Source organism: Numenius arquata, chromosome 7 (genome assembly GCF_964106895.1).
Source record: "Numenius arquata chromosome 7, bNumArq3.hap1.1, whole genome shotgun sequence".
In the NCBI taxonomy this organism is placed as follows: Eukaryota; Metazoa; Chordata; class Aves; order Charadriiformes; family Scolopacidae; genus Numenius; species Numenius arquata.
The window spans coordinates 4,668,850-4,696,122 of NC_133582.1; the positions used below are offsets into that span (position 1 = coordinate 4,668,850).

The window sequence follows — 27,273 nt, forward strand, 5'->3', positions numbered from 1 at the left end:
GAAATGCGCGATGAAATAATATGGTAGAAAAGGAAAAACATACACAAGGAGTAGATAATTCTGTTCCTCTCTGAAAGATCCCCCTGAAACCCGCAGTGGAAACCAGTAAAAGCCGATGACGGGTGTTGTCAGCCTTTGCTCTCTTCCAGGGTGTTTCCCCTTCTACTATTAAGAGGAAGAGAGAAGAGTCAAGAACTAATAACTTTAGCCGGGGAGTTAAACCTTGGCCCTCGCTTCTCCAAGAGCACCACCATTACACCGGAGCCAGTCTGTGCAGAGTGTCCGCTTCATGGTAAATGCCTAAAAACTAAAGCCCGTGCCTCAGCGAATGCCCGACTACATAAAATACATGTGAGGACACGGTATAAAACCGCCTTACGGCGTACAGTAAGGGTAAGCGGTACTGTCCCTGCCCGGTAAAACAGGCTCAGAGACAGAATTCAAGCTGAATTTCATTCAAACAGTGGGAGAAACCATCATGTAAGAATTTTAAAAGGTGTTTGAACACTGAGGCAGCCCCCTCTTGATGGCCTAAGGATTATATGTTTGAGAGGGAGAGGTTCCAGCAACTGCAATGCTTCCCCTGGGCCCTCCTGTCCCAGGCAGTGCCCTCCTGTCCCTGCAGCCGAGACCCGGCCTCTCTGGGGACACAAGGGTTGCTGCAATGTAAAAAAAAAAAAACCCCTCACTTTGGGTCACACACTTTACTACAGTGTTACACGTATAGCAAAATGTACAGGAAGTAAATGGTAAGTTGAAATAATTCAATTTTATCCTTTTCATTTGCAAAACCACCTAAAATCAAGAAAACACAGCATATTTACACAGACCTGATATTTTATATACAATGCATTATTGAATTTACACTTTTTATAAATACAGACTAATACTTCATTACTGGGGACAAAACAACCTGTACTAAAAATACTGAAAATACCTGAATGTGAAACAACCAAGATTACTGTATTATTTGCCAACTAACCATCTTTTTTTTTTTTTTTTACTAATATCTATATGTATGTTGTATTTCTCTTGCTTTGTGTGTGTGTATGCCCCCCCCCCAAAAAAAATAAACTCCTCGCACTGTTGCTGACAGTCTGTGTTTATACGGTATGATTTGTTACCCTGTTTTGTTCTTTACGGGTGCGCAGTATAAGCCAAAATGCATATTTAGCGCATGGCTCCCCAGAGAAGCACAATCTGTAACTACGTATACACGGAGCTGAAATATTTCACGTTTGACTTAAATACTGGCTTCAACCAGCACCACCACCAAATACAGCGCGGATCGTACAGAATCACAACAACACAGGACCCGAGGAGTACGTTTTAGCTTTGTTTCGCCCTAAATAAGCGTAGCTGATGGAGCCGCAACATGGGTGTATGTGCTGGGGAACTCTGAAGGACTCGCAGCGCTGAGACTTCAACCTGGTCCTTTACTGAGTTGTTTGAAAACCTGTCCTTCCAGCCACCCAGGGGCTATCTTGAATTTTCTTTAATTTGACTTAACTGCTGCTCCTTTTTCTATCCTTTGTCACTCCTGAAGATTATCACTTTTTCCTTTTCTTTTTTTTCCTGTCTGGACCAGGCTGGATGGGGCTTTGAGCAACCTGGTCCGGTGGGAGGTGTCCCTGCCCAGGGCAGGGGGTTGGAACTGGATGATCTTTAAGGTCCCTTCCAACCCAAACCATTCTGTGAATCTACGACCCTGCCCTGCTCCAGCCCTTCAGTCAGTCACGAAGCTGAAAGGCGTCTTCAGGGAAGAACTGGTTTATGAATTGGAGGCTCTCGTGAAGAAAAAGCAAAATATGGGAAAAAAGAGGATTTTCATGCCCCACCGAATGAAAAAATAACAACTCTCTATGCTAAAAATCCAAGCCGAACAGCAGATTGCTCTAATCGTTCACGAAGGAATCACTGGAAGACAAATTATAAACCAAAGTTTAAAATATTCAGGCATGTTCTACAGTATCTGAAAAAGCATCAAAATGGAAGTTTTCAATGGCAACTGAATCTATGGAATGACCTCAATATTCCAAGTATTTTTAAAAAATAGCACGTAACTTTATTTCTAACAAAACACAAGACGTACAGTGTGACTGGGGTGTCGCTCAGTGCAAACCTACCTTTGGACAAGCAAGATTCCAGATAGGATCCAAATGGAATTCAAGTTCTGAGTGTCACATTATAATGATTTTTCCAAACTATTTTCCATACCTAACTTTGGATATTAAAATCCTGCTTCTCTAATCAGCTCCTACCCAATCACGTCTTCCAACAGCTGCCCGTCGTGCCGAATCCACTGGGATTAGGGGCTGGAATAACCACCCCTTGTTTCTGCAGTTCGCGTAAAACGTCCAAGATGGAATCCAGTTCCACTCGGAATTTCTCCAGCTCCTGGTTCTTGCGCTGGGCCAGCCTCCGCCACCTCTCGGCCTCCCGGCTCGGCCCGGCCTCGGGAACCTGCTGCCATCGTTGGGCCGCCTGCAAGCGAGAGGCAAGTCAGCGTCGGGATTTACGAGCCAAACGCTCGGGCAACACTGCCCCTTCCCCAAAACGTGCCCCTTCGTTACATTTGCTGCTCGGTCTTTAAGCCCAACGCTCAAAATTAAGTGGAAACAATTTGATCTGAATATTAGGAAAAAAAAAAAAAAAAAAAATCATTCTGATATAGCAATAAATTCCTTTAAATATTTGCATTAACGACAGAGGGGTAGAATTCATTAGTGACTAATGAGCCCCCGGAGAATTTAACTCGTCCTCTCCAAAGCAGCAATTAAAAGTTTGAATATTTAAGACAAAGCTGAGCCTGTAACATAAACCCCTCTGTAATCAAAAATGAACCTTTTCAATTGCCATTTAAACGTGTTAATTAAAAGACCGCTCTGCAAGAGAAACAAACCAGATGCGATGGACGTGTTGTGAGCTCTTACTGCGCCTTCAAAAACCACACGTTCTGGCAATTACCAGACAGTATCTTGTAGTCACAAAGGTCTGAAGCTGCTGCAGATGAAACCTTGCATTGGTTTTTTACATGAATCCAAAGTGTAATCCTATTCAATTATCCCAAATAAAATATAGTTTGTGGAGGAGAAAGGCTTTTTTTTTTTGTTGTTGTTTCAGGTATTAAAATCAGTATGTGGCAGATTGGCTGTTTCTATACTTTTAATGCAGCTTTTCTGAATCACAGAATGATACGGGGTTGGAAGGGACCTCTGGAGATCATCCAGTCCAACCCCCTGCCAGAGCAGGGTCACCCAGAGCAGGTCCCACAGGAACGTGTCCAGGTGGGTTTGGAATGTCTCCAGAGAAGGAGACTCCACCACCTCTCTGGGCAGCCTCTTCCGGGGCTCTGCCACCCTCACAGGAAAGAAGTTCCTCCTCATGTTTAGATGGAACTTCTTACATTCAAGTTTGTGCCCGTTCCCTCTTGTCCTGTCCCTGGGCACCACTGAGAAAAGACTGGCCCCATCCTCCTGACACCCACCCTTTAAGTATTTATAGGCGTTGATCAGATCCCCCCTCAGTCTTCTCTTCTCCAGACTAAACAGACCCAAGTCCCTCAGCCTTTCCTCACAAGAGAGATGCTCCAGGCCCCTCATCATCTTTGTAGCCCTCTGCTGTACCCTCTCCAGCAGTTCCCTGTCCTTCTTGAACTGGGGAGCCCAGAACTGGACCCAGTGCTCCAGCTGTGGCCTCCCCAGGGCAGAGCAGAGGGGCAGGATGACCTCCCTTGACCTGCTGGTCACACTCTTCCTGATGCACCCCAGGATGCCATTGGCCTTCTTGGCCACAAGGGCACAATGAATGGGACTTCTAGGACTAGGAAATAAAACTGCAGTTCGGTTGAGGGATATATCACTGCTTAACAAGCTCTGCATTTACAAACTCATTAAAATTTCAATATTTAGCTTTAATTACGTAACTGAAATAGCCTAATGACAGAAGGGACTTCCAGAGGCTCTGTGGTCCCGACAAAAAGGTCCTGCAAGAGCGAGGCCTCCTTAGATGAGCTTGCGAGGAAGTTCCGTACCCGGTACACGAGTCATGTAGGAGTGACCTTAATTACGGCAGCGAGGAAGCGCTGATTAGCGCCGCATCTCCATTCCCTTGCAGCAGCAGGCACCAAGGACAAAACCAGGGCTGCATCAAAAAGTACTGTCCCCCCCACCCCCCAGCGGGGGCTAAACGAGCCTGGGCAAATACCATAAAATTACAGTTAAATGGGTAAATTGGTCTTGAGAATTAAATGCAGATAATATTCCGGGGTACCTTTTGAATTTCTTGCTCTCTTACTGCACGTCTGCTCTCTATGTGCCCGATTTTCTTTTCCAGGCCCAAGAAGTGTTTCATTGCAGGACTCTGGCTCTCTTTAGCCTCTCGCAGTTCTTCCAACAATTTCGTCACCTACAGTTTGAGAGAATTGATGAAAATCGTTACGGCGGTGTCGAGCAGCGTATAAAGCAGGCCCCTTTCAAAGTGTATTATTTGCGTTATTTAATCGCTCCATTCAAAAGCTGCAGAAAAGGAAGACATAAAAGAGAAATCTCCTTTATGCAAAAGCTTAAACAGGGGCTCGGGGACTTGGATTAGGATCTTTCACGTGTCAGACGTGGCCCGAGGATACGAAAATCTAGTCCTTTTTGATAAATCCAATCCTGTTTGTAATACGTTACGAAGCGATTATCCACAGTCAATTTTTATAGGAGGTCTTTTTTTTTTTCCTCTCCCTACAAACTTCACAATAGAGCTGGAATTTTGCACGGATAAGATAAATACTGAATAAGTTTACCGAGATTAAGGTTAATTAAATATTAAGTACGTACGAAACACCTACTGATACTTCTCTCGTTTCTTCTAAAGAAGGGCAGCAAACAAAATTAAACGTCTGGAGTTCTCAGTCCCTTCCAGAATAGGAGAATTCTTTTTAATAACTCCTGCAGGTTAATTACTGTATTATCAAAATGAAGTTAAAATTAGTAACGTTCATACATCAAGGAGACGGCGAATGGAGCAGAGGCGCAATGTCAAGACAGGCTACATCCTTCTCCGGAACAGGAGGTGAATAAAAAAAACCACAACAAAAAAAAAAAAAGAGATGGGCGGTACTTCAGGGCCAACAAAAGGGCCAATAGTTCAAAAAGCTTGAGCTCAAAGACAGAAAGCGATTTTGCACAATATTACCCCAAAAAATGAATACGTGAAGAAGCGTAATTTTTATTTTAGCAATAATTTTGATTATATGCTATTAATAGAAGTCAAAGATTAGGAAAAAAACCTAACATACCTCTCCGAAAAACCAGTGAGATTCAAAAGAACTATTACAACGCCCCTTCTCAAGAGACCTCAAGTTCCATAGATACCAAAGGAGATACCAAAGGAGAAAATGAAGAATATAATGGCCCGAGTCAGTTTTACGGCAATGAAGGATGAAAAAAAGGAAGGGTTTGTCTGAACAAAGAATGTGAAAACAATAACAAAATATCCTCTTGCGCCAGGGGAAGTTCAGGTTGGATATTAGGAAACATTTCTTTACTGAAAGGGTTATCAGGCATTGGAATGGGCTGCCCAGGGAGGTGGTGGAGTCACCATCCCTGGAGGTATTTAAGAAACGTGTAGACATGGTTCTTCAGGGCATGCTCTAGTGTCCAAGATTACTGGTTTGCGGTGGGGTGCTGTGTGGGTGGGTGATGGTTTTTGGTTTGGTTGTTGTTGTTGTGTGTTCAGGTGGTGGGTGGTGGTTTTGTTTGTGGTGGTTTTTTTTTTTTTTTTTTTCTTTTTTTTACTGTTGGTTGGACTCGATGATCTCTGAGGTCCCTTCCAACCACTACGATTCTGATTCTGATTCTGATTCTCTTAATAATAAGCCCTACGGTCCATTCAGCGGGTGGGTAAATAGATGGGTATCACAGCTCTCAAAGAAGAGGCCACGAACGCTTGGATTAACCTCCTGATCGATTTTCATACAGAAGTCGCACATTTCTAACATTAAAAAAATAATAATTTAAAAAAACCCAACCAAAACCAAAGGTGTTCAAAGTTCCACCTTGTGTGCTGTGTTATTCTCTTGTTCGTATTAGAAAAATATAGCACCTTCTCAGGTATAACTGATGTAGAAACAACTGAGAAAGGTATTGTTTCTAAGACTTATTTGACTGTATCACTTGAGGCTTTACAAGGACGAAAGTGAAAACTCAAATTTTATTAGAACGAGGTAACCCCAATCCCAATTTAAATATACCTCTTTTTGTAGGAGCTCCTCTCGCATCTGTGAAACAAGAAGGGCTTCCTGATGTTTCTGCTGTTCGCCGATTTGTTCTTGGAGATGTTTTATTAGTATCTAGAAAAAGATTAAATATAGTCACCATTAACATAAATACCCAGGACAACACGTGAAAACCTACACAGGAAAAATACTCCAAAAATAGAACCGATATCGTAGTACTGCAGGTGTAAGTGGTGCATACATTAACAATATAAACTCTAACGCGTATAGGATATGAAAATAAGTCTCAATCTTCAAGTTATAAATCCTCACTTATAAAAAGTTCTGAAATAATCTGACTGCAGTAGCTCTTTCTACCTTCCTACTGTGTGTAAAACTTCTCCCAAAACTTTAATGCACGGATATAATCATAGGCCCAGGTCCTCATGGGGGACTTCAACCCCCCTGATACCTGCTGGAGGAACAACACAGCACGGCATAAGCAATCCAGGAGGTTCCTAGAGAGCATCGGTGACAACTTCCTGACCCAGGTGACAGAGGAGCCAGTGAGGAGAGGTGCTCTGCTGGGCCTTAAACTCACAAACACGGAAGAGCTTGTTAAGGGACGTGAACATCAAAGGCAATCTTGGCTGCAGTGACCGTGAGACGATGGAGTTCAGGACCCTGAGAGGAGGGAGCAGGCTAAAAAGCGTCATCACAACCCTGGACTTCAGGAAAGCAGACTTTGGCCTCTTCCAAGATCTGCTTGAGAGACGGAATGGGGCCCTTGGGAGGAAGCTGGTTGACATACAAGGATCACCTCCTCCAAGCTCAAGAGCAGTCTATCCCAACAAGCAGAAAGTCAGGCAAAATGCCAGGAGACCTGCATGGATGAACACGAGGCAGGGACCCTGGTGACCCGGGACATGGAAAAGGCTGAGGTACTGAATGATCTCTTCACCTCAGTCTTTACTAGCAAGGCTGGCCTTCAGGAATCCAAGGCCTCAGAGCCCAGGGGGCAAGTCTGGAATGAGCAAGACACACCCTTGGTGGAAGAGGACCTGGTCAGGTAATACTTATGCAAACTGCACATACAAAAGTCCATGGCGCTGATGGGATGCAACCATGTGTGCTGAGGGCAAATGTCATTCCTCCCTTCACAAAGGGCAACAAGGAGGACACAGGGAACTGTAGACTAGTCAGCCTCATCTCAATCCTTGAGAAGGTGATGGAGCAACTAAGCCTGGAAACCTGGCAGACACATGAAGGACAAGAAGGTGATCAGAAGTAGTAAGCATGGATTCACAAAGGGGAAGTCATGCTTGATCAACCTGATAACTCTCCATGATGAAATGACTGGCCTGGCAGATAAGTCTTGCAGAAAAGGACCTGGGTGTCCTTTTTTATGTTTTTAACAAAAGGCCAATGGAATCCTGGGCTGCATTGGTGTGACTGTCACCAGCTGGTTGAGGAAGGTGATTCTTCTGCTCTCCTCAGCTCTGGTGAGGCCACACCTCACCTCACCCAGAACTGTATCCAGTTCTGGGTTCCCCAGTGTAAGAGACATGGAGCTAATGGACAGAGTCTACAAAGGGCCACCAAGACGATGAAGGGACTGGAGCATCTCTCATACGAGGAAAGGCTGAGAGAGCTGAGACCATTTAGCCTGGAGGAGAGAAGGCTCAGGGAGAGGGTGCAAAGCCAACAGAGCCAGGCTCTTTCCAGTGGTGCCCTGCAACAGGAAAAGCAGCAAAGGGCACAAACTGAAACACAGAAAATTCCATCCGAACATAAGGAAAACTTCTTTACTGTGAGGGTAACCATGCGCTTGTTTAGGTCTCTGGGCCCAGAGAGGTTGTGGAATCTCCCTCCTTGGAGACATTCAAAAGCCATCTCTACATCGACCTTAGCAACTGGCTCTAGATGACCCCTCTTGAGCAGGGAGGTTGGACAAGGTGACCTCCAGAGGTCCCTTCCAGCCTCAGCCATTCTGTGATCTATATGTAGTGAATGTATGTACTGTATCTTACCTCTTGCGTTGAAATTCTGCTGTTCAGTTCAGCTACTTTAGAAGCAGAATGCTCCTTTGCGTGCTGGCAAAGGATCTTCTCCACCTCCCTCTGATGGGAAGCTTTCAGAGATGCAACGTACTCTGCTGCGTCTTCCTGTATCCTGAACAGGGTGAGAGAAAAATAAGATGTGCTAAAGCAGCTACAGATAGTTCGTCAGAAACGTGGCAAGGTTTGTTGCTTGAACATATAAAATACCAAAAACATTAAAAGGCGGCATGTGTTTGAAATTTCATAACAAAAGCTCACAAGATAGCACCACCATTATTTCTGCTGCTCGGGAGGGATGACGGGGTGGGAAGCCCACAAGGCTGGATAAATGCCTTATTTATCTAGAGGCAGGTAGAATACAGAAAACTCAGCCAATCATCTCTTTTTATTAAAAAAAAAAAAAAAAAAAAAAGAGAGAAAATCGGTGCTTTTAAATCACAGTTCAGCTCTCCTATTTGTTATCTATTCTAGAACAGAATATGTTGCAATCTAAATAAGCCAATTTCCTCTACTTTGAGTAAGAAGGGATCTAAGGGAGACTGAGTGAAGTGTACAGGTTCTACGGTCGGTCAAGTAAATCCCACCGGAAGCGTACCCCAGTTTGAAGCAAAGTGTGTGTACAAAATATTAATGCTATACATCACAGATACAAAGCATCTAAAATGCAACCATTTATACTGAGACCTTCTTACTCAAAACCATGACGAACCGTAACATTAATAAGATGGATTAATATAGGTTTGCCTGTAGGAAGAATCGGGACAGAGCACTGCTCCGAAAAAACCCAAACCCACCAACTAAAAACTCAAAAAAAACCCCTAAAACCAAAACCAAACGCTAATAATGAGATTTACAGAGAACGTTGGCCAAGTACAAGCCAGCTTCACACATGGCTGACATCTTAATGTGTCCTTTCAATCCTGTATCAGCCAACACTTTAATGAGGTTTTTAAAGCATTCACCTTCGTATGTTATTTTCAGAATAAGCCAGTGTTGCTTGAGACTTTACCCTCTGCTGGTTCATTTCTAGAGACAATCTTTCCAGCTCCTCTTTCAGCTGTGCGTTTTCTTGCAGAACTTCCGAGAGATCAGAACCAGAAAAGGTCTGCGGTTGGTACATTTTGTCATTGTTGAAAATGCTTAGAAAGGGTTCACTGTTGCTGGAATTCCTCTTATCTGTTGCTAAAGTATTCTTTTTCAGGATCTCTGTAGAGTTTTCCTTGTTAACCATTTTATTTCTCAAATTATTATCAGACAACATCATCATCCTTTCTTTTTGAAGTTTCTCTACAGTTTTTGTAAGGTCTTGTATTTCTCTATTTTTGGTGATCAGTTCTTCATTTAGTTTTAACAGCCTGTCTTTCGTGTTACCTTGTTTCATTTGAGAATCTGCGGACTCTAAGTCTCTGTTATTCTTTTTACTTCTGAGTTTTAGTTGGGAATTTTGACTTTTAAGGTTTTCGATTTCTGTCTGGAGGTTTTTCACGGTGATCTGATGGGTCGTCTTTAGATTCTGCAGCTCCTGTTCAAGTTCCGTAGAAGCGGCTTTGTCGCCGTTCAGTTTTGGTGATTCACTCATAAATTTGTAGGCAAGTAGTTGCTCAAGCTCTACAAGTCTTTGCTCGTACTGCATCTAAGGGAGGGGAGAGGGAGAAGGGGAAGAAAAAGCATTTTCCTCAAGTGTATGTTTATTACTAAGCTCTTTTTATTATTCTTTAAAATTACTGCACATCCAAAGATTTCCTAAAACGCATCAGTGCTACTAATAAAGCTACTCAATCAGTGCAGAAATTAGCGAGTGAAAAATTACGTGAAGCAAACTTAATTCTGCTGTAAAACAGAATTACTCAAAGCATTTGCTATAAATTAATCCTCTGCTCCCAATGAATACAGTAACTCTGGGAAAGAAAATTAAATTGACAAAGAACTATTTCATTTTTATATGATTGCGTTCCCTTCAGATATTACCAACTTGGACAGGCAAAGTAAAATCTTATTTCGATATAGCAAGAAGTCTTTAGTTTTGTTAAAATCTGCCATTGTTCAGTTTGCAAATAGTCCTGTCATATGCCTCAAAATGGTATTTCACATTTTAAAAATAATCTTAAATTTTAGCAGGACAGATTTTTTAAAAATTATTTTTTAAATAATATTTTAAAAATATTTATAAATATATAAATATGAAATCAGAGATACACAATCTTTCTTCCCAATGAGCTGAGGGAAAGGTAACCTTCTTAATAGTGCGGATAGCCTCTGAGGAAAGCACAAAGAAATTCACACGGAGAAAAGGAGGAAGAACCGGCCAGTGCTTTCCTTTCCTGTTCATTAAGCACCTGCGCAGTTCACATTTCCATGAAGTAAAATGACAGATTTTCCAGCCTTAACATCCACTATAATGTAATTTTGGGATAGAATGTTTAGTGCTCCCAGACGTTCCCCTCAAAAATTCCCAGGCAGCAGACCTTTGAAACCACAGCCTTTAGTCCAGCAAGGAATTAGGGAAGCAGCTGCTCTGACCCATAGGATGAAACCCACTTATCTCAATTGTAAGAATTAAATTATTACGCCTCAAGAACTTATTTTCTCAGTTTCAATACTACTTTAACCATTTCAATGCTCTTTATATCTTAGATGCTGAAGCCACTGAAATTCTGGTTATAAATTCTTTGAATGTTTTTCCCCTTGAATGTGGTCTTTGCCTTCAGACCTCTGTAACCTACTGCTTTCGGAGTAGACTACTCAACAAGCCTCCAACTTTTACCTTTATTTTTTGAAATTGTTGTTCCATGGCACGGAGGCTTTTTTTAGCTTCGTCATCTTTACCTTCAAGTTCCGTTTCCAACTTTTTTATTCTTTTCTCCAAAAAATCCACTGTGTCTGTTTTAGCTGCAAGATCATTAGTTTTCTCAGCAGCAGCAGCAGCATAAATCAAAGCAGGCAAAGAGTTGGGATACCTTCTTTTTAGAATTCCTTCCATTTCTCTGATCTATCAAAAAGAAAATTAGGTCAGAAGTCAAAAAGGACAGAGTTCTAATGAAAATTGAACTGTAAGAAGCGACAGAACATAAACAAATGTCATCCACGAGCTGGGTGAAGAATGAAACTAGAGATGCATATGTTGGGAATTTTTTATATTATTTACATTTATGTTATTGTTTACAGAAAAGCAAGACTCACCATCTCTTATGAATTGACTTATACATCATCTTAAACAAAATATTGCTCTGGTCTTCAGATTGTCTTATGTCAGACAGACCTTTTGTTTACTTTCTTAGCACTTAATAATAACAAGCCCCTCTTTTGTCTGTGGATAAGATATTCTTTCCCATTTGTCCCACATCCCTACCAAATGCAGCTGCCACCTCCCGAAGTTCAGCAAGGCCCCCTTCTTCCTGACTTTTCCTCAGCAGAAACATGGATTTTAAGGTGTCTACTCCTCTAGTTTTCATAGGAATCCTAATACATTTTAAACCCTTCCTCTCGAATCAACTCGGTTGAAATTGGTCATAACGTTAAGGGGTTACTGAACACAGACAAAAAGAGTCTTAGAAGACAAACAGCAAGTCTGTGTGTGCTTTTGCCCTCTTGCCCCATTCCAAGGAACTCTAAATGGTATTTTAACGTTAAAGCATTTTAAAAAGGGAATCATTAAGCAGCTTAATACAACATAGTAGCAGAAAAGCCCTTTGTAAGTAAATAATTGCAGCTTTTTGTGTCGAGTGTTCCATAGCACGCGTTACTTTATCACAGGGCTCCATTCACTGCTTTATCCTTACGAAAGGGCTGGTAAGTGTTGTAAGAGACCTTATCTGAAATAAAGGTTAAATGCAACACAGTTCTGTTATTGCATACTTGTCGCTCAAGATCCTGAATTCTTTTAGCGTCTGCTGCTCTGTCTCGCAAACGTTTCTTCTGTTGCACACACTGATCTCCAGCTTCAGCTCTGAGCTTCTCAACCTGTCCAGTTCAGGAGAAAATAAACCGAAATACATATTCAGAGACATTTTCCGTTATTACAAAAGTAAGCATTTCAATTGCACACAATATAATGGAAGTATTCAGCAACTAGTAATAGCAATTCCTGTACTAACTGATTCTTCATGTTCTTAAATTAAGTTACAGCTTCTTCAAGCCACTTAAGATCAAAAGGAGCTGAAACTAGCTTCAGAAATCTAGAAGAGAACTTCAACTCTGGGACATCCTTCTCTTCAGAGCAGTAAATCACCACCTTTCTACCATACTTCCAGTTGGTTGGGTTCTAGGCTTGGTTAATAAGCTAGAATATAAAGTACTAGAGTACATTCCATGAATTCAGGGTGAGTTAAGGAAATAGTTTGTGATTTGCAAGGCTACGCTCCGCGATGAGGTACAGAAAGAGCCAAAGAGCAATGTTATGTTGTGCCTAAATAAATGCTGACTCCCAGGATCAGGGGAAGGAGCTGGATAGCTAATGCTGCTGCACGTCCATAAAGCCTGGCCGTGAAGACTCAAAGCTTTAATCTAAAATTGAATTTCCTACCTTTATCAGGCAGTATGATCACTGCACGGGGATATTACACCTTGCATAGTTGGAAGTATTCCTATCTTGATTTCTCTCTCGCATTGGCAACGTTAACATAAGCAATGCTTTTGTGCCAGCAGAGTTTGACTAATTTGATTGTTTCTATGAAGTCAAAGCTCTTCATTGTTTTTAAACACCACTCCGTCCTGGAGAAAATGCAAATACAAGTATTTTCTTTCACAGCAATGATATGTTGATCAAAGTTTGATGTGGTGGTGTTTAAGGGATCTCTTTCCCTGGCGTCTCCTTCAGAGGCATCTCCTTTCATCTGTGATGTCTTTAATTAAACACCACAAAAAAAATTCCAAGATCATTTTATCACTGGTAAAATTCTTTATTTCTATGAATCTTAAGGCAAATCTACTGACAAGAAGGCAATGCAAATCTCAGAACTAGTCAAGATTCATGAGCTAGTTTTCCTTGCTTTATATTTTGAGTGTTTTGGCTTTTTCCTCCCTCCTAGAGCAACCAGACAATTTTTCTAAGAAAAAAAGAGTTTAGAACCGGTACTTAAGAGGAAGAAAACAAACAAACAAACAAACAAACAAACAAAGCTTTGTCTATGCTACAATGGAGTAAAAAAGAGGAAAAGAAAATCACAAGAGGGATGTTCCAAGTTGTTAAATGTAACAATGCACCTCCTTTTCTTAGTGAAGAAATTTGGAGGTTTGAAGGAAACACACTACTTCAGTTTCCAGAAGCATCATTAAGGTGTCCAATACAAGCAAACCCAGGTTTTAAGCATTATGCACTTGCAATTCTCACTGTATATGCAGTAATATCTATTTTGCATATGAAGACTCTATATTTGATTTAAAGCTTGAAAAAAATGTGATTATTATGGACAGAATTACATTATACTCATCACTAGAAAAGAATCGATTTAAAGTTTCAGCTTCTTGGACAAAGCTAGATATTATCACCTCTAGTTTTAGTTTCTCAATTTCTTCTTTTGCATCTTTAAGACGGGCTGCATCTTTATCCAGAAGATCTTGATTTTCTGCATACCACTGAAGTCTTCTTTTCAAATGAGCAATTTCCTGTTTGTAAGATTCTTCCATGACTTTAAATTCGTAAGACTTCTCACCTACAAGAATAAAACATCCTTAGTATTATTTTATTAGTAATTATGTATTGAAGAAGTAATTAGCCAACACTATCCTTCTCAGCACATTTCATATATTTACTAATCCTGTTACTGCAGTAAATTTTTAAAACCAGACCCAAATTAGGATTTTAAATACAACAGTATTTGAAAACAAAAAACCAAAAACCCAACACTTTTTTCTCTTATACATAGTAGCACTCAGTGGTTCACAGTTTACCATGGAATGTATTTAAAATATAATCCCAGGGGGATCTATTCCTGATCACGTTCTAGTAAATAGATTTTCAGTAAGAACATGGAAGACAATATAGAATATATTCTTAGATATGTATTGACCGTACTCCTCCTACTTAGGGATCAATCACTTTGAGAAGAGAGATGGAGGCAAATAGTACAGCTCTTAGCACTTGTGATGTCTGATACTGGAAGTCAGAGTCCAGTTTCTGACCCTCTCTCATTAAGAAAGCTAAAGTCAAACTGGAAAGAGTAGGCATAAGTTAGAGGTAAAAAATTGTCAAGATCTAAATAGGAGACTAAGATGCAACACAGTAAATTTTTTCTTATGAACAGAGTTGTCATGTAAATGGAGTCGTTTGCCCATCAGTGGGAGATGGGCAAAAAGTCAAACTTAACAGGCAACAACAAAGGGTTTGGCTGGATACGAGAAAAGGCTTTTCCCAAAGGTACTGTAGCATGTCCTTCACTGCGTGCTTTTATTAGAATTTTAGACAATAAGTGGAAATGGTCTAGATTCATTTGACTAAGTAATATTTTAATAAGAAAAAAGTTTTAATTACATATTTATTTATTGAGCAGGCAAAATTATTATGAAGATGCTTTACCTGATGTGGATGCAATCTGGATTTTGGCTAAATCTCTCTCCTTCTTTGCTTGTCCCAAGTCTACCTCAAGTGCTTGCTTATCTTGTTTGAGACGCCTTATCTCTTCCTGTAATTTAGTTTCTTCCTTCTGAGTTTTAGAGAAAAGGGTAAGACAAGAAAAAATAAACACACATCATCATACAAAAAACCTAAACGTGCTTTTTTACCATAAAATGATTAAATCACAACAGTTGCATCAGACCACAGCAGCAAAGAGGTTTTCTAGTTTTGATATTATTCTCAGACCTTGCTATAGCAGAGCATGAGAATACTTAAGCTAAATATAAAAATACAATAGTTTTTTTTTTTTAATAAGTTCTACATAATTGTCTTTGAAGTAGAAAACATCTGCCTTTTGAGAGGGTCAGTAATGAAAATGGCTTTATCTATGGACATAATGTATTTAAATGGACAGATGTATTCTCCAATGGTTCATCTTACTACATTCTGTTTCTCACCCTTTTCTGCATGCACTCTCTCTTCTGTTTACGTGTTCCTGAAAACTTTTATTTTTAACACGAAGCTTACTAAACATCCTTCCTCAAACCCACACACATCTGTGAGACTACAAAAAAAGCTACATGAGTGAATAACAAATTACTCTTTTCACTCCCGTGTTCTTTTCTAGAATTTAGTTGCTACAGAGGAGGAATAAATACTCTCCTGGATGTGTCTTGTGTGGAAAAGCTATAGAGATATTGCTACTTTCTGCAAGGTCTCACAAGGTGTTTCAGAATTGCCAGTAAACATGGCAGCACTGCACTTTGTTCAGTGAATCCGTGTCTTAGGGGATTTCTTCTAGGCTTCATCTGATGAGACATTCATGATAAACAAGTGGGGCAAATAATAGCACGCTCCACCGCCTTCTTCATTTACATTATTAGTCTACAACATGGACGGTTATGCATTTTTTGTAAGAACACATGAAAACCAGGCACAGCAAATACCTACCTGTGCTGCTCGAAGCTCTGAAATCAATTCTGTGAAACTGTGATTTCTGGCTGGTTCAGAATCCTGGAGGATCCGTGACTGGATATTATTAGTCTTCTCTATCTTTTCTCTAAATGGTAACAGCAAAACCATTTATGCAATGCAGTGACTTGGTGTACCAACAGTGGCGTACTGAAAAAACAAACATCCCCCCCAAATGGCACTACAAAGTCAACCTGTGCAAGTGTAAAACAAAGAAAGAAGCAACTACGCAGTATCTTTATACCAAAAAATTCCACCTGTAGGGTGGAACCTGCTCACCTCGCACAAACTTGTTTGTTGGGACTACATGAGGGAGGGAAACAAAACCTACTCTGCCTCAGTGGAACACATCCATGGCAAAGATTTGTAAATTAGGAATACACACAATCGCTAGGTTTTTTTCCTCATTACTAGCACAGGATGCAAATCTTACAGGATCTTCAGCACAGTGAACCTGATGGTTCCTCCACTACCAGGATCTCTTGTGGCCCCTGATCTACTGTGTATCTTATAGCAGTATCAAAACATTTTGATATGTGAGCAGAGCCATAATACCAGAACAAGCGTAGCATATGTATTTCACTCTAATATGAATAAGAATGTTTCAATTTTAGCATTGAAATAATCCCCACATAGAAGACTAGTCTTCCCACAGGTCTGCAAGACCAGCAAGAAGGCTAAGACTAATCAACTTAAAGCAATTCTCAAAAGAAAAAACAAAACCACAAACCCAAGAAACACTGGAAAACGTGCATCTGACAGACCCCACAGGGATTCCTCATAAATAAACTACAGAGATTTTAGGTTGGGTGTTTAAATAAGCATACCTTAAGGCTATTAATTCAGACATTAAACACTGATTCTCCTTAAACATTCGTTCCTCATTTTTTTTGTTTTGGACCTGTAGCTCTTTCATTTGTTTGTATAACCTCTCGTTTTCCTACGGTGAGACAGACAAAGTTAAAGAACATTCATAAATTACTGTTTATCCAGTTCAAAAATAACTGTCTGTGCTTTGCATAGTTTGCCTATTGAATCAGTGGAAGCAAACACTAAATGTTTTATTACTAAGTCTCTAAAATGGGTATCAACTTTCATTATCTTTATGCTAAAGTTGTATACGGTGACCTCTATAATCCCATCCAAGAGTCTGCACTCTCTGGAGAACCTGGGCCAGTTCCTCTGCAAAACTAACCTATTCCATTTGTTTACAGCTGCAAGTATTCAAAAGGATTATTAAGCTTACATTATTTATTTCTACACTTGACTAAATACTAAAAATCAGCCACACTAATAAGGCTTCCTTGAAATCAGCTGCTCAGATCCTGTGAAAAACATCTTAAAAAATCAGAACCCTTCAGATTTCTAGTATTTCTTAAAAATACTCGTTTTCTACTACATTTGGGGCAGAAAATCTGTGGTTCTTTATTGGCCGTGAAGTGTTTTCCCAGTTCTCAATTGACAAGTCAGAATATTTTTACAATTTAGAACAGTTACATGGAATCGTGGAAAAACTTAGCCCAAACTAGACACGTGAAATACCTTTAAAATGTGCAATACACGTTTGCCCTTCACACCTAAACTTCATCCACTTTTCAGAGAGCAAGATAACTGTTTTCAACATAAAAGTAGTAACCATTAAACAATTTTCTTTCTGAAACTGGCTAGAACACAGCTTAATATGCTGTGTATGCTGCTATACCTGTTGATAACCTTGAATAATGACCTCTTGATCTTCAATTTCTTTTTTGATTTGTGCCAGTTTTTCTTCAGTGACAGGAACTGTTGCTGTATGATGGATCCATCTCTTTTCTTGGGTCAGCTCTTCCATACTTCTTAACTTTCAGAAAGAAAGAGACCCACAATTAATAAGAAAGTTTTGTTAGTAATTTAGAATTCTCTACAAGACCACATTTTGATAATATAAATAGGTCAATTTTTTCATTAAGATATGAAAAAAGACCAATGAGACAATCTTATTATTGGAGTCTTTACAGAAGCATTATGAAATGGGAAAAAAAAGGAAAAGTATAAAAAGTTTGGGAAAAGTTAACAAAGCTTTGCCCTCCCTCTTCTGTTCTTATGTATGTAGACAGGAGGGTGTAGCGGAAGACAAAACACAACACTGAAAAATGCAAAATAAACAATATCTCAACATATTAACATGTTGCTCTAACATGCTCTGGGCAATCCTGCTTCAGCAGGGGAGTTGGACTAGATGATCTTTATGGTCCCTTCCAACTCTAAAATTTCAGTGAAATTCAGTGAAATATAGTACTTATCTCTATCAAGTGGTATCTGTTAATCTTTTTTTTTTTTTTCACAAGTTAAATCTTTGCAAAAAATCTTGGCAAATTTTCCTGCTCAGTAACAACTCACGTAGAATAACATTAATTTAATTTTCAAAAGCAATTTTTCTCCATTTCTATAGTAATGGGATGCAAGAGGATAAAGTACCTTACTCTGAAGAACAAAGTTTTCCTGACCCAACCGAGAAAGCTCTTTTTCATGCTGTGTTTTCAATTCTACTATCTTTGTCTCTATTTCTTTCTCCTTTTGTGAAACCCTGCTGGTTAGCTGTTGAATCAAATCACGAGCTGCGTTCAGGTCCTCCTCTGCAACTTGCACTCGTTTTAGCAAATAGAGTTCTCTATCACAACTTCTGGTAGGAGAAACCGATACATCCTAATGAAGAGAAAAATGCAGGGAAACATTACACTGATCTGAGTGTTTATCAAAAATTCCGCTCATCAATTTTATTTAACTGGCTTGTCTGGCTCTTGGCAACCACAGAAGGCACTTGAAAAAAAAAAAAAAACAAACACCAAAAGAACTCAACATCCTAATAGTAAAACATCCTGCATTTAATTTAATGAGCTACTTTCTCATTTCTGAAATATGCATGAGGAAAACAAGACAAGAAAATGACAAGAAACAAACACCTCTCATATGAGAGCCACTACACGGCTACCAGAATTATTCTATTATGCATCTCATTTTTTGAAAAGCAGTAATGATTTAAGTATTCAAGTAATAATTTTTTATACAGTTTATAAGAAAGAGGGAAAATCCATCATGGTACTGCAAATTCAGTCATCTTGGCGAAGTCAGGAGATGCTATTAAATATTCGATGCAATGCAAATAGAAAAGAAACCCAAAGAGTAGTACTATTCAACATTCATAACAATACTTTTAAGTAAAAGGTTTATTTAAAATTTTCCCCTTTTCTACCAAAAAATAGTAATTTTTAGAAATTAATAAGCATTCCAACTTTAAGTATATAGAACCAGCCAAGTTATGAAATTATCCGATCAACCGAAAAGCGGTATGATTATACTTGCACATTTTAAAAGCAAAAACTAGTAGTTGACTAAAGGGACGTCTTTATTCAATATTTCAGCACTTGCCAATCTTGTGATAATTATTAAATGTCTTGACAAAACAGGCTTGCAAAGCAAGCTGTATATAGTATAATTAGGAACATCACTGATTATTACTTACATGTTGATACTGCCTGCAATAATCCGTAGCCTGGTGTCCGAGATTATTAACAACCGGTTGGCCAGACATAACCCTGTTAATACTTCCCTTCGAAGCTGGTTCATTTGTTGCAGGTCTTATTATCCTTGTAGCAAATAAGGCGTCTTCATTTAGGCAGAAAGGAAAATAGAACCAAATTAAATTCAGAATATAATGTCCTTTCAAAAAAATCTATTCACGTGATCCACCCCTCAGGCACATCAATTAAGTATTCTACAGCCTGAATTTTGAATTAAATACAGAAACTTGAGAGCAATGAGAAATTATGGAAAATGTTGTTATTTTTTTTAAAGTAAGGAACTGACGACAAGATAAAACAAAACCCAAAGGAACAACTGAAACAAGTAGCTGGATAATAAATCCTTCATGAAACAAGGTTACCCTCAGTTCTATGTTTGAGAAGTGGCCAGTTATTTAAGTGTACAGTGTACAGAAATACAACATATTTTAAGATATAGTGACACAGCAATTTTCAAAATGGACTTTGGAATGCAGACAGCATACAACAGCAACATCTATTTATGGCATCAAATAGCAACTTGACTGGAAATTAAAAATCAGGGAAGTTCCCCTAAGTAACAAACATACGTGAAACTATTTGCACCTTAGTCTTCTGAAATAGAATCACAGAATCATCTAGGTTGGAAAAGACCCTTGGGATCATCGACGCCAACCAGCGAGTCCAACCAACAATACAGACAGTAACTACAACTAAGAGCTCCTGCTTAGAAACATTATGCCTGAAAACAAAAGGGCAATGATAATTTTCCAAATGTAATACTTTTTACATTTCTCACACTACCCCATCACAAAGGTGCTCCCTTAGCGATGATGATGAGGGGATTGTTTGATTCAATGCCATTCTCTTTCTAGCTATAGAAGTTCCTGCAGAATGCATCCTGCTGAGATTAACTTCTGCAGTCACCTGAAACTGCTATGGAGAACGGTTATAGCTAGAGAGGGAAGAACATGGAGTGGAGCGATAGGACGAGGGGGAACAGTTTTAAACTGAAAGAGAGGAGATTTAGATGAGATATTAGGAAGAAATTCTTCACTTTGAGGGTGGTGAGACCCTGCAACAGGTTGCCAAGAGAAGCTGTGGCTGCCCCATCCCTGGAGGGGTTCAAGGCCAGGCTGGATGACCATGTCTACCCATCCTTTAAATACCTTTGGGTCTAGATTTCTTCTACAATTTTTTGCATCTTTTTTCTTTTTTTTTTTTTTTTAAACGTGAAGTAAGAACAGCAAAGCCCTCCGGCTCTTACAACTCAGACTTCTTGCAACAGAATTACCTTTAGATCTTGCTCTATCTGCAGGGCTTTTGGCTTTCACACTGGTCTTTTTGAGAGTTTCTTTTGGTGCTCTCTTTTCATTAGCTGGAAAAGACTGTTTTGAGAATGAAGTGGGTTTCCCATACCCAGAGCTTCTAACCACCCCATGAGGACCATATGAAGATTTCTTTTTATGTACAGGTGCTGGACTTCTGATATTCTTAGTTGTCATTGATTCTGATCTTTCATTCTTCAAGGAACAAGACCGAAGAGCCTGTGATAGAGCACATGTGTTTAAAGCAAGTTTTAGGCTCTAGTGTGATCTGAACGTAGCTTTCACTACTAAAAGAACATAGAACCAGTTACCAGAATTATACAGCTGTAAGACACGGGGCGGTGGGAAGCATTATTTTTAACCAAATTAATAGTATGTCATTTTGCAGAATTCTGCTACTTCAGAAGTATATGTAGCTCAAGTATTTTGTACTGGTTCTGTTAAAATGTTCTGGGAAGTTATATTACATGATAGGATCTTTAGCTTACCAAAGCAGGTAGCTCATGACTAAAGGCTAAGCACAATGAACACAGAAACCCAGTGATGAAGAGAGGAACAGTGGGAGGCAGAGGAACCTGATCATTGAAAACAGAGGATGCAACTCCTAAAACCAACAAATGAGAAAGCTCAGCCTGTTGGCCCTGGTGGGAAACCCACTAGGATGAATCAGCCAAACAACCCCTCTCCCTGCAATGCCTTGCAGACAGAAGTACTGATTGCCTAAGGAAGCGTGGAGCTAATTTAGGGGATGCAGAGAGAAGAGAGTTTGGGGATGCAGGGATTTGGGATTGTGTAAATCTTGTTATGGAATCTTTGAGAGGATTGTGGGAATGTGCAAAATTTATGAGATGTTTAAGGAAAGGACAAAAACTAGGTGAAGGAAGAGATGAAGGTGGATCAAGTAGAAACAAGTGTGGGAAATGGGGGGAAAACAGGATTAAAGAAGGTGGTGACATGGCCAGGTTGCGGGTCATTACGACTGTCTAAGCCCTACACTGATCATTGCAGTCTCTCCTATATTTTTATTGAGCTGTATTTCTACCAGTCCTCTCTGTAAGTATGCCCTCTATTCTGAGCCGGTGTGTGTTTACACATGTCCCCCCACAGGAGGACACGCTCAGACTCACTGCCAGCTTGAGCTGGGGACATGGAATCGCAGCAGCCTTGCACATATTGGGCTGGGACAGGAAGAATCCTGCTGGTCCCCAAGTCCACTGGATTTGGCTACCTCTAACAGCAGCAATGGTAACATAAGAGTTTCAAGAAAAACATCAGAGCATAATCCAATGACAGGTAGTCTAAAAATATATACATTTTAAATGTATTTCCATATAATAAAAATCTGGTTGATATTACTTACTTGTTTAGCTTTGCCGTCTTGTTGTGAAAGTGGAGAGTCTTGTACTATTTTTCCTCTTGGTACATCAGGCTGTACTTCACTGGTTTGAATTTCTTTCTCAGTTACCCTCTGGAAGTTATCGTCATTCACAGCTGGCTGCAGAAAGATGCTCTCTTCTCTGTTAAATTTTTCAAATAAGTTTGTCTCCCAAATCTTATTATTCTGGTGCTCTTTAAAGGGCGAGTGGCTGATGAGGTCATTTGCTGTGCTGCCTACCAGTTTCACAGGACTACAAGAGAAAGGAATAAAGTCACATATAATAGGACTTTTGCCCTTTGTTTTTCTACCCTCTGGGAAAAGTGGGCCATTTTTCCTTTAGGTATCAGCTGTAAAGACTGACTGAATTTGAAAGAGCCACTAGGCTCCTTTTAAGAACAACCTTGCACGTTTAGTTATACAGATTCACTCCCACGCTGTGCAACAAGAGCCATTTCCCAGCAGTGACTGTTTTTGTGGAGGTACCAAACTTGGCTACAAGACGAACACCTGCAAGCATGCAATTAACGCCAATAAAACAATGAATGGTAATTTGTGCTGGGTGCAGCTATGTGATAAGCTCCCAAAACGTGTTTGTTAAGCATAATCTATTTCTCACAATTCCAGGGCCAGAGCTTTCTGCTCTAGATGCAAGAGTTGGAGCAAACCAGGAGGAAGTACAGAGCACAGGTCAGTGGGAATCACAACAGTAAGCAGAGTAAGAGGATTTGATCTTAGGTTATGGAGATTGGAGAGCAAGGATAGGATGTGGGCTGAAATCTGTGTATGGAGGAGGGGAACGAGCAGAAGACTGGGAAAGCAGAGATCATTGCTGTGGTAGCTGTGAGAGTAAGGAACACTCCTCCAAAGGATTTGGCAAACGTTGCTACTTATCACTCAAAGTTTGGAAATACCTGGTCTAAACCAATTAACCCTGTATATTCATTTTATGATTCACTGCAAATGCCATAATGCCAGTGCAAGACATAATGAAATTTCAGTATTTAATTAGGGAACAAGACAGGTAAGTTATTTAGTAAGCTACTTTTCACAAGCAGTTAATGGACTTCAGTTATTACAATTCTAAAATGCATTCTGAAATAAATACCTTTCAGGCTCCACATCAACACTTCTGATATTGCACGAATGTCCTTTAATTGGTTTCATCAATTCTTCCACAGTAGGTAAGTCTAATTAGTGCAAAATAGTGTAAAAATTAAAACACTTCAAAAAAGTATTTAGAAAGAGTATTTGTAAAAAGGACAACATTTCAAAGTGTTTCATAAATGCAGTATTAAAGATATTACCAGTTCACTCATTTTAAATGCTTATACAAGACATGCCTTCCTTCGAGGTATTTACCCGATTCAATAGTTGACATATTTTTTGAACAGATGTCGTTATTTTGTGAAACACCTTGCGCTAAGCACTCCGAGATGGCTACTGGAGAATCGTGCGGTTTTTGCTCATCAGTGTCCCCCAAGGACTGACCAACATGATGATACGCTTGGTGTAACGCTTCCATGTCGCTGGTGGTTTGTCCATAGGAAGTGCCTGTGAAAAAAAATAAAATAATAAAAATCTCCTTTTTATAGTAAAAATAAACAGTTGCCAAGTTAATTAGTACATACTAAATAGCCTCATCTACAGTTTGCGTGCCTCCCCACCCCTCTTCCCAGCCTCAGTTAAAACTAACAGCGTATGGGATAGAACTGTATTAACAGCTGCCATTAGAGCCATACTCTGGATATAAGTGCATACACTGCTGTACGAACTTGGATAATGTATATAATTTTATAATTGTGTTCAATGCTGTCAAAGAAGAATTTTAGCTATGATGAATAACCAAAGGAGATGCTATTTAAAAATCAAACTGCCATGTCAAAAGCAACTTCACAATAACCATGTGTAAAAAGGTGTCTTTTTAGCAGAAACGTGACTTTTTCCTGAAATATTTCCTCCTTCTTTCAAGAGTTGTTACTAAAAGCCAAGTTCACTTATAACCTAAGAACAAATGAAGACATCAGAGCCATCTATTCTAACCGAAGTAAGATTTTTGCGGTTTGGGGCTCTGTTGTGTGGTTTTGTTTGGTTTTGGTTTGGTTTTTTTTAAAGTAACCCTTACCCGCTTCATTCATTTCAGTTCCACTGACTTCTTCAGGGAGCTGATGTTCACCTAAAGCTACATCTGATGTTTCAAAGGCCTTTTGAAGTTCTGTAGTTGAATCTTGTGAATCAAGTAATACAACTAAAGCCAAGAAGATAAATGTTAAAGAAAATACAATTCTCATACTTTGTCTACACTGGAATTAAAAGTATGTCAAAGCTTATCTCGTACTAAACTTTACTAAACCGTACTAAAGCTTCTCATGTCCTAAACATGCAAAAAATACTATACAGATTATTCTAATGCCATTAATGGTAAACTGATTAACTCTGATTACAAGCATCAAAATCTGAGTACTGACTAGGTGTAGTAAAATAAACAAATACATCGATGATCCCTTTGAAGTGCAAACTTGTAGATTCCTTTTTAACCAACAGACTTTGAGTAGAACACAATAAAATCAGGTGAAAAATATCAAAATCATAAAAATTGGGTAAGAAAGTTTCAAAAAGGTACATTTAGTATTCTCCTACTGATCAAAGTTTGTATTATACCTTTAGCCAGCATGCCAGCATTTGCTTCTTCCTAACAAAGATAATAAAAAAAAATAAATTACTTTTTGAATTTCAGGGGAAAGAAAAAAAATCAGGCTGAACAACCTTTAAAAGTTAGTCCAAACCCTAAGAACAGTTCTTAAAACTAAGCAGTTCTTGTGCTAGAACCTTAATAGAACAACATAGTCCCAGGACAACTATATCCTTTTCTTTCAGATAGTATATATTATATACAGGTTTGCTAAATTTACAGTTATATACTGCGGAGATTCTACAACTCATGCAAATAATAGAATCATTTGGTAGATTATACCTGTTCTTGATGACTTAAATCAACTCCTGATAGGATGTTTTGATTCACCTGACTCTCCTCCGTTTTAAAGGCAGGATTAGCATCTGCTTCTTCTTCAAAATCATCACTGTAGCTGCCTGAAGAGTAAAACAAACATAAAACAGAATTAATGTTCAAGGAAGATCAAGCAGCTTTCATGTCTGTTATTCTGTTTAACAAGGTTCTCACCATTCTTAGTGTACACACAGAAAAAAGAATTAATAAAACAATTCAAATTAACGATTTTGCAAGATGGTATTACCAGATTTCTCTTCATGTGTGGATTCCTCTTCTCCTTTTTCATTTTTTTCATTTCTGAGAAACAAAATGAAAATTTTACTCTCTTCTTGGACAGCAAAAAATATAGGGTTTTTTCTATAATTCCAAACTTTGATACTTGTTACAATTAACAATAAAATTAAAAACCTGAATTTTTCCATCATATTAAATCATAGGTAAGAAAGGGGGATAAATGTCAACTTAAATATTTATTTTAATAATTGCTTTTACAGCTGTCCATAGTTAAAATTCCCAATCTAACTCTAAAAATCACTCTTTCTGAATTCCCTCCATCTGCATTAGCTTCTCAGAGAAATTTTTATCATCAGGTTTGCTTCCTGTTCCGACCTTCTCATTCTGCATTAGCAAAAAAAAAAAAAAAAAAAACCCAAACAAAAAAATCTCCTTTCTTTCCCCTTTTCCTGTGAAGTTAATGTTTTATCCTTACCTAAAACTCTCCAGAATTCTGACCATCCGGCTGTTTTCACATTGGAAGTTTCCTTTGCACACAGCCTTTTTAGCAAGAGCAGTCTGAATTGCCCCTTCATCCCTTTCTCTCACATACGTTTGAACTTATTTTCATGTTTCTGATCATAAATGAATTGCCCCGGTCTATGAAGATTTTGTATCCTTCCCCTAGATTCATTTGTAACATCATGTCTAAGGGGACACAGAATCTTTCCTGATCTATTTCCTTGTTATTAACAGTTATTAACTTTCATTTAGTTACACCTCTCAATTCAGAATGTTAAATCGACTTGTAGCTATTGAGTTATGCAAAACCGTGTAGCTACATCCACCCATCACCAAGTCATGCTCTCACCTTATTCCTTTCTTTTATTTATTAAGCTCACTTCTGTCCTTGTCTTCCAAAGAAAAACCCCAAAACCAAACCCACAAATCAAAATAAACAAACCACAACGAACAAAAAAAACTAAGAGAACTATACAGATCTTGTCCCACAAAATCTCATGGTATTTGAATACCTAACTCACATGTGCCCACTAATATAGTTCACAACTTTTCTTCCCTCTAAATTACCGTGCAAATGGTGCTAGTAATGCAGAATCATTGGAATCCAGCTCTTTATTTAATCTTGAATAATCAATAGTAGAGGCAGCTTCTCGTTCCAGCTTGGCAAAGAAGATCTCTTTTTCTTCTTGTTCTTCCAAGGTATCCAATCCAGCTCCCACGGTACTTTGATTAGGCCCAGAAGCTAAAACTGAATCTAAATTCCAAAACAAAGAGTAAACTAATTGTGTCTGTGCTATATATCCACGTAGAACTGTCATAATAGTTAACAGCAACTATAGACAGACGTACAAACTATTCACTTTCAAATAATCACAAGCAAGTACCAGGAGCCTTCAGCTCACGAGGTGCAGCTGACAGAAGTGAAGAATCCTGACTTGCAATGAATTAAAGGAAACAGTTTGAATTAAGGGAAACAGTTAAAGGAAAAGTAGTTTATTTAGATCTAGGCAACTTCATGAAACGGCTGCACTCTCGGTTCTCACCATTTGTCTCCAGGCTGTCTCTGCTTAAGGAGACAGCAACCCCGTTTCTTCTCTGTATCTTTTCCACGTGCATATTCTCACCCGTTTCCCCCACAGGCTGTGAAATGTTTGGCACCTTGACAAAGCTTCCATTGGCTCCGCGCATTCCTAGGGAAAAAGTTGCAATATTCTTGACTATCATCTAAAAGCTATTTGTATGACACTTCAGTCTTTGCGTCATCTTCCAGAGCCATCAGTTTTAAGCTCATGTCGCAACTGCAAAGATACCCAGTCTCACAAATCATAGAATCATAGAATTGTCTCGGTTGGAAGGGACCTTTAAGATCATCTAGTCCAACCATCAACCCAACTCTGATAAAAAACCATCACTAAACCATGTCTCTAAGCACTATGTCAACCCGTCTTTTAAATACCTCCAGGGATGGTGCCTCAACCACTTCCCTGGGCAGCCCA

At 39.2% G+C, this 27,273-nt stretch overlaps 1 protein-coding gene across 1 annotated transcript in view; it reads right to left on the bottom strand.

Annotated features, from left to right (window-relative positions):
- Nucleotides 1-2,047: 2,047 nt before the first annotated feature.
- The window catches only part of CEP162 (centrosomal protein 162), a 38,850-nt gene continuing 13,624 nt past the window's right edge, over nt 2,048-27,273 (bottom strand). The window contains exons 3-26 of the mRNA XM_074151015.1: nt 26,821-26,967; nt 26,345-26,531; nt 25,287-25,339; nt 25,007-25,122; nt 24,694-24,724; nt 24,158-24,280; nt 23,395-23,586; nt 23,141-23,222; nt 22,018-22,285; nt 20,624-20,876; nt 19,293-19,435; nt 18,248-18,475; nt 17,493-17,630; nt 16,618-16,730; nt 15,770-15,878; nt 14,780-14,906; nt 13,753-13,916; nt 12,121-12,225; nt 11,030-11,254; nt 9,228-9,898; nt 8,236-8,377; nt 6,242-6,340; nt 4,273-4,407; nt 2,048-2,484 (exon numbers count right to left, since the gene is read on the bottom strand). Of these exons, the coding sequence (XP_074007116.1) occupies nt 2,266-2,484; nt 4,273-4,407; nt 6,242-6,340; nt 8,236-8,377; nt 9,228-9,898; nt 11,030-11,254; nt 12,121-12,225; nt 13,753-13,916; nt 14,780-14,906; nt 15,770-15,878; nt 16,618-16,730; nt 17,493-17,630; nt 18,248-18,475; nt 19,293-19,435; nt 20,624-20,876; nt 22,018-22,285; nt 23,141-23,222; nt 23,395-23,586; nt 24,158-24,280; nt 24,694-24,724; nt 25,007-25,122; nt 25,287-25,339; nt 26,345-26,531; nt 26,821-26,967 (4,070 nt within the window). The 3' untranslated portion in view covers nt 2,048-2,265. The remainder of the gene's footprint in view (nt 2,485-4,272; nt 4,408-6,241; nt 6,341-8,235; nt 8,378-9,227; nt 9,899-11,029; nt 11,255-12,120; nt 12,226-13,752; nt 13,917-14,779; nt 14,907-15,769; nt 15,879-16,617; nt 16,731-17,492; nt 17,631-18,247; nt 18,476-19,292; nt 19,436-20,623; nt 20,877-22,017; nt 22,286-23,140; nt 23,223-23,394; nt 23,587-24,157; nt 24,281-24,693; nt 24,725-25,006; nt 25,123-25,286; nt 25,340-26,344; nt 26,532-26,820; nt 26,968-27,273) is intronic.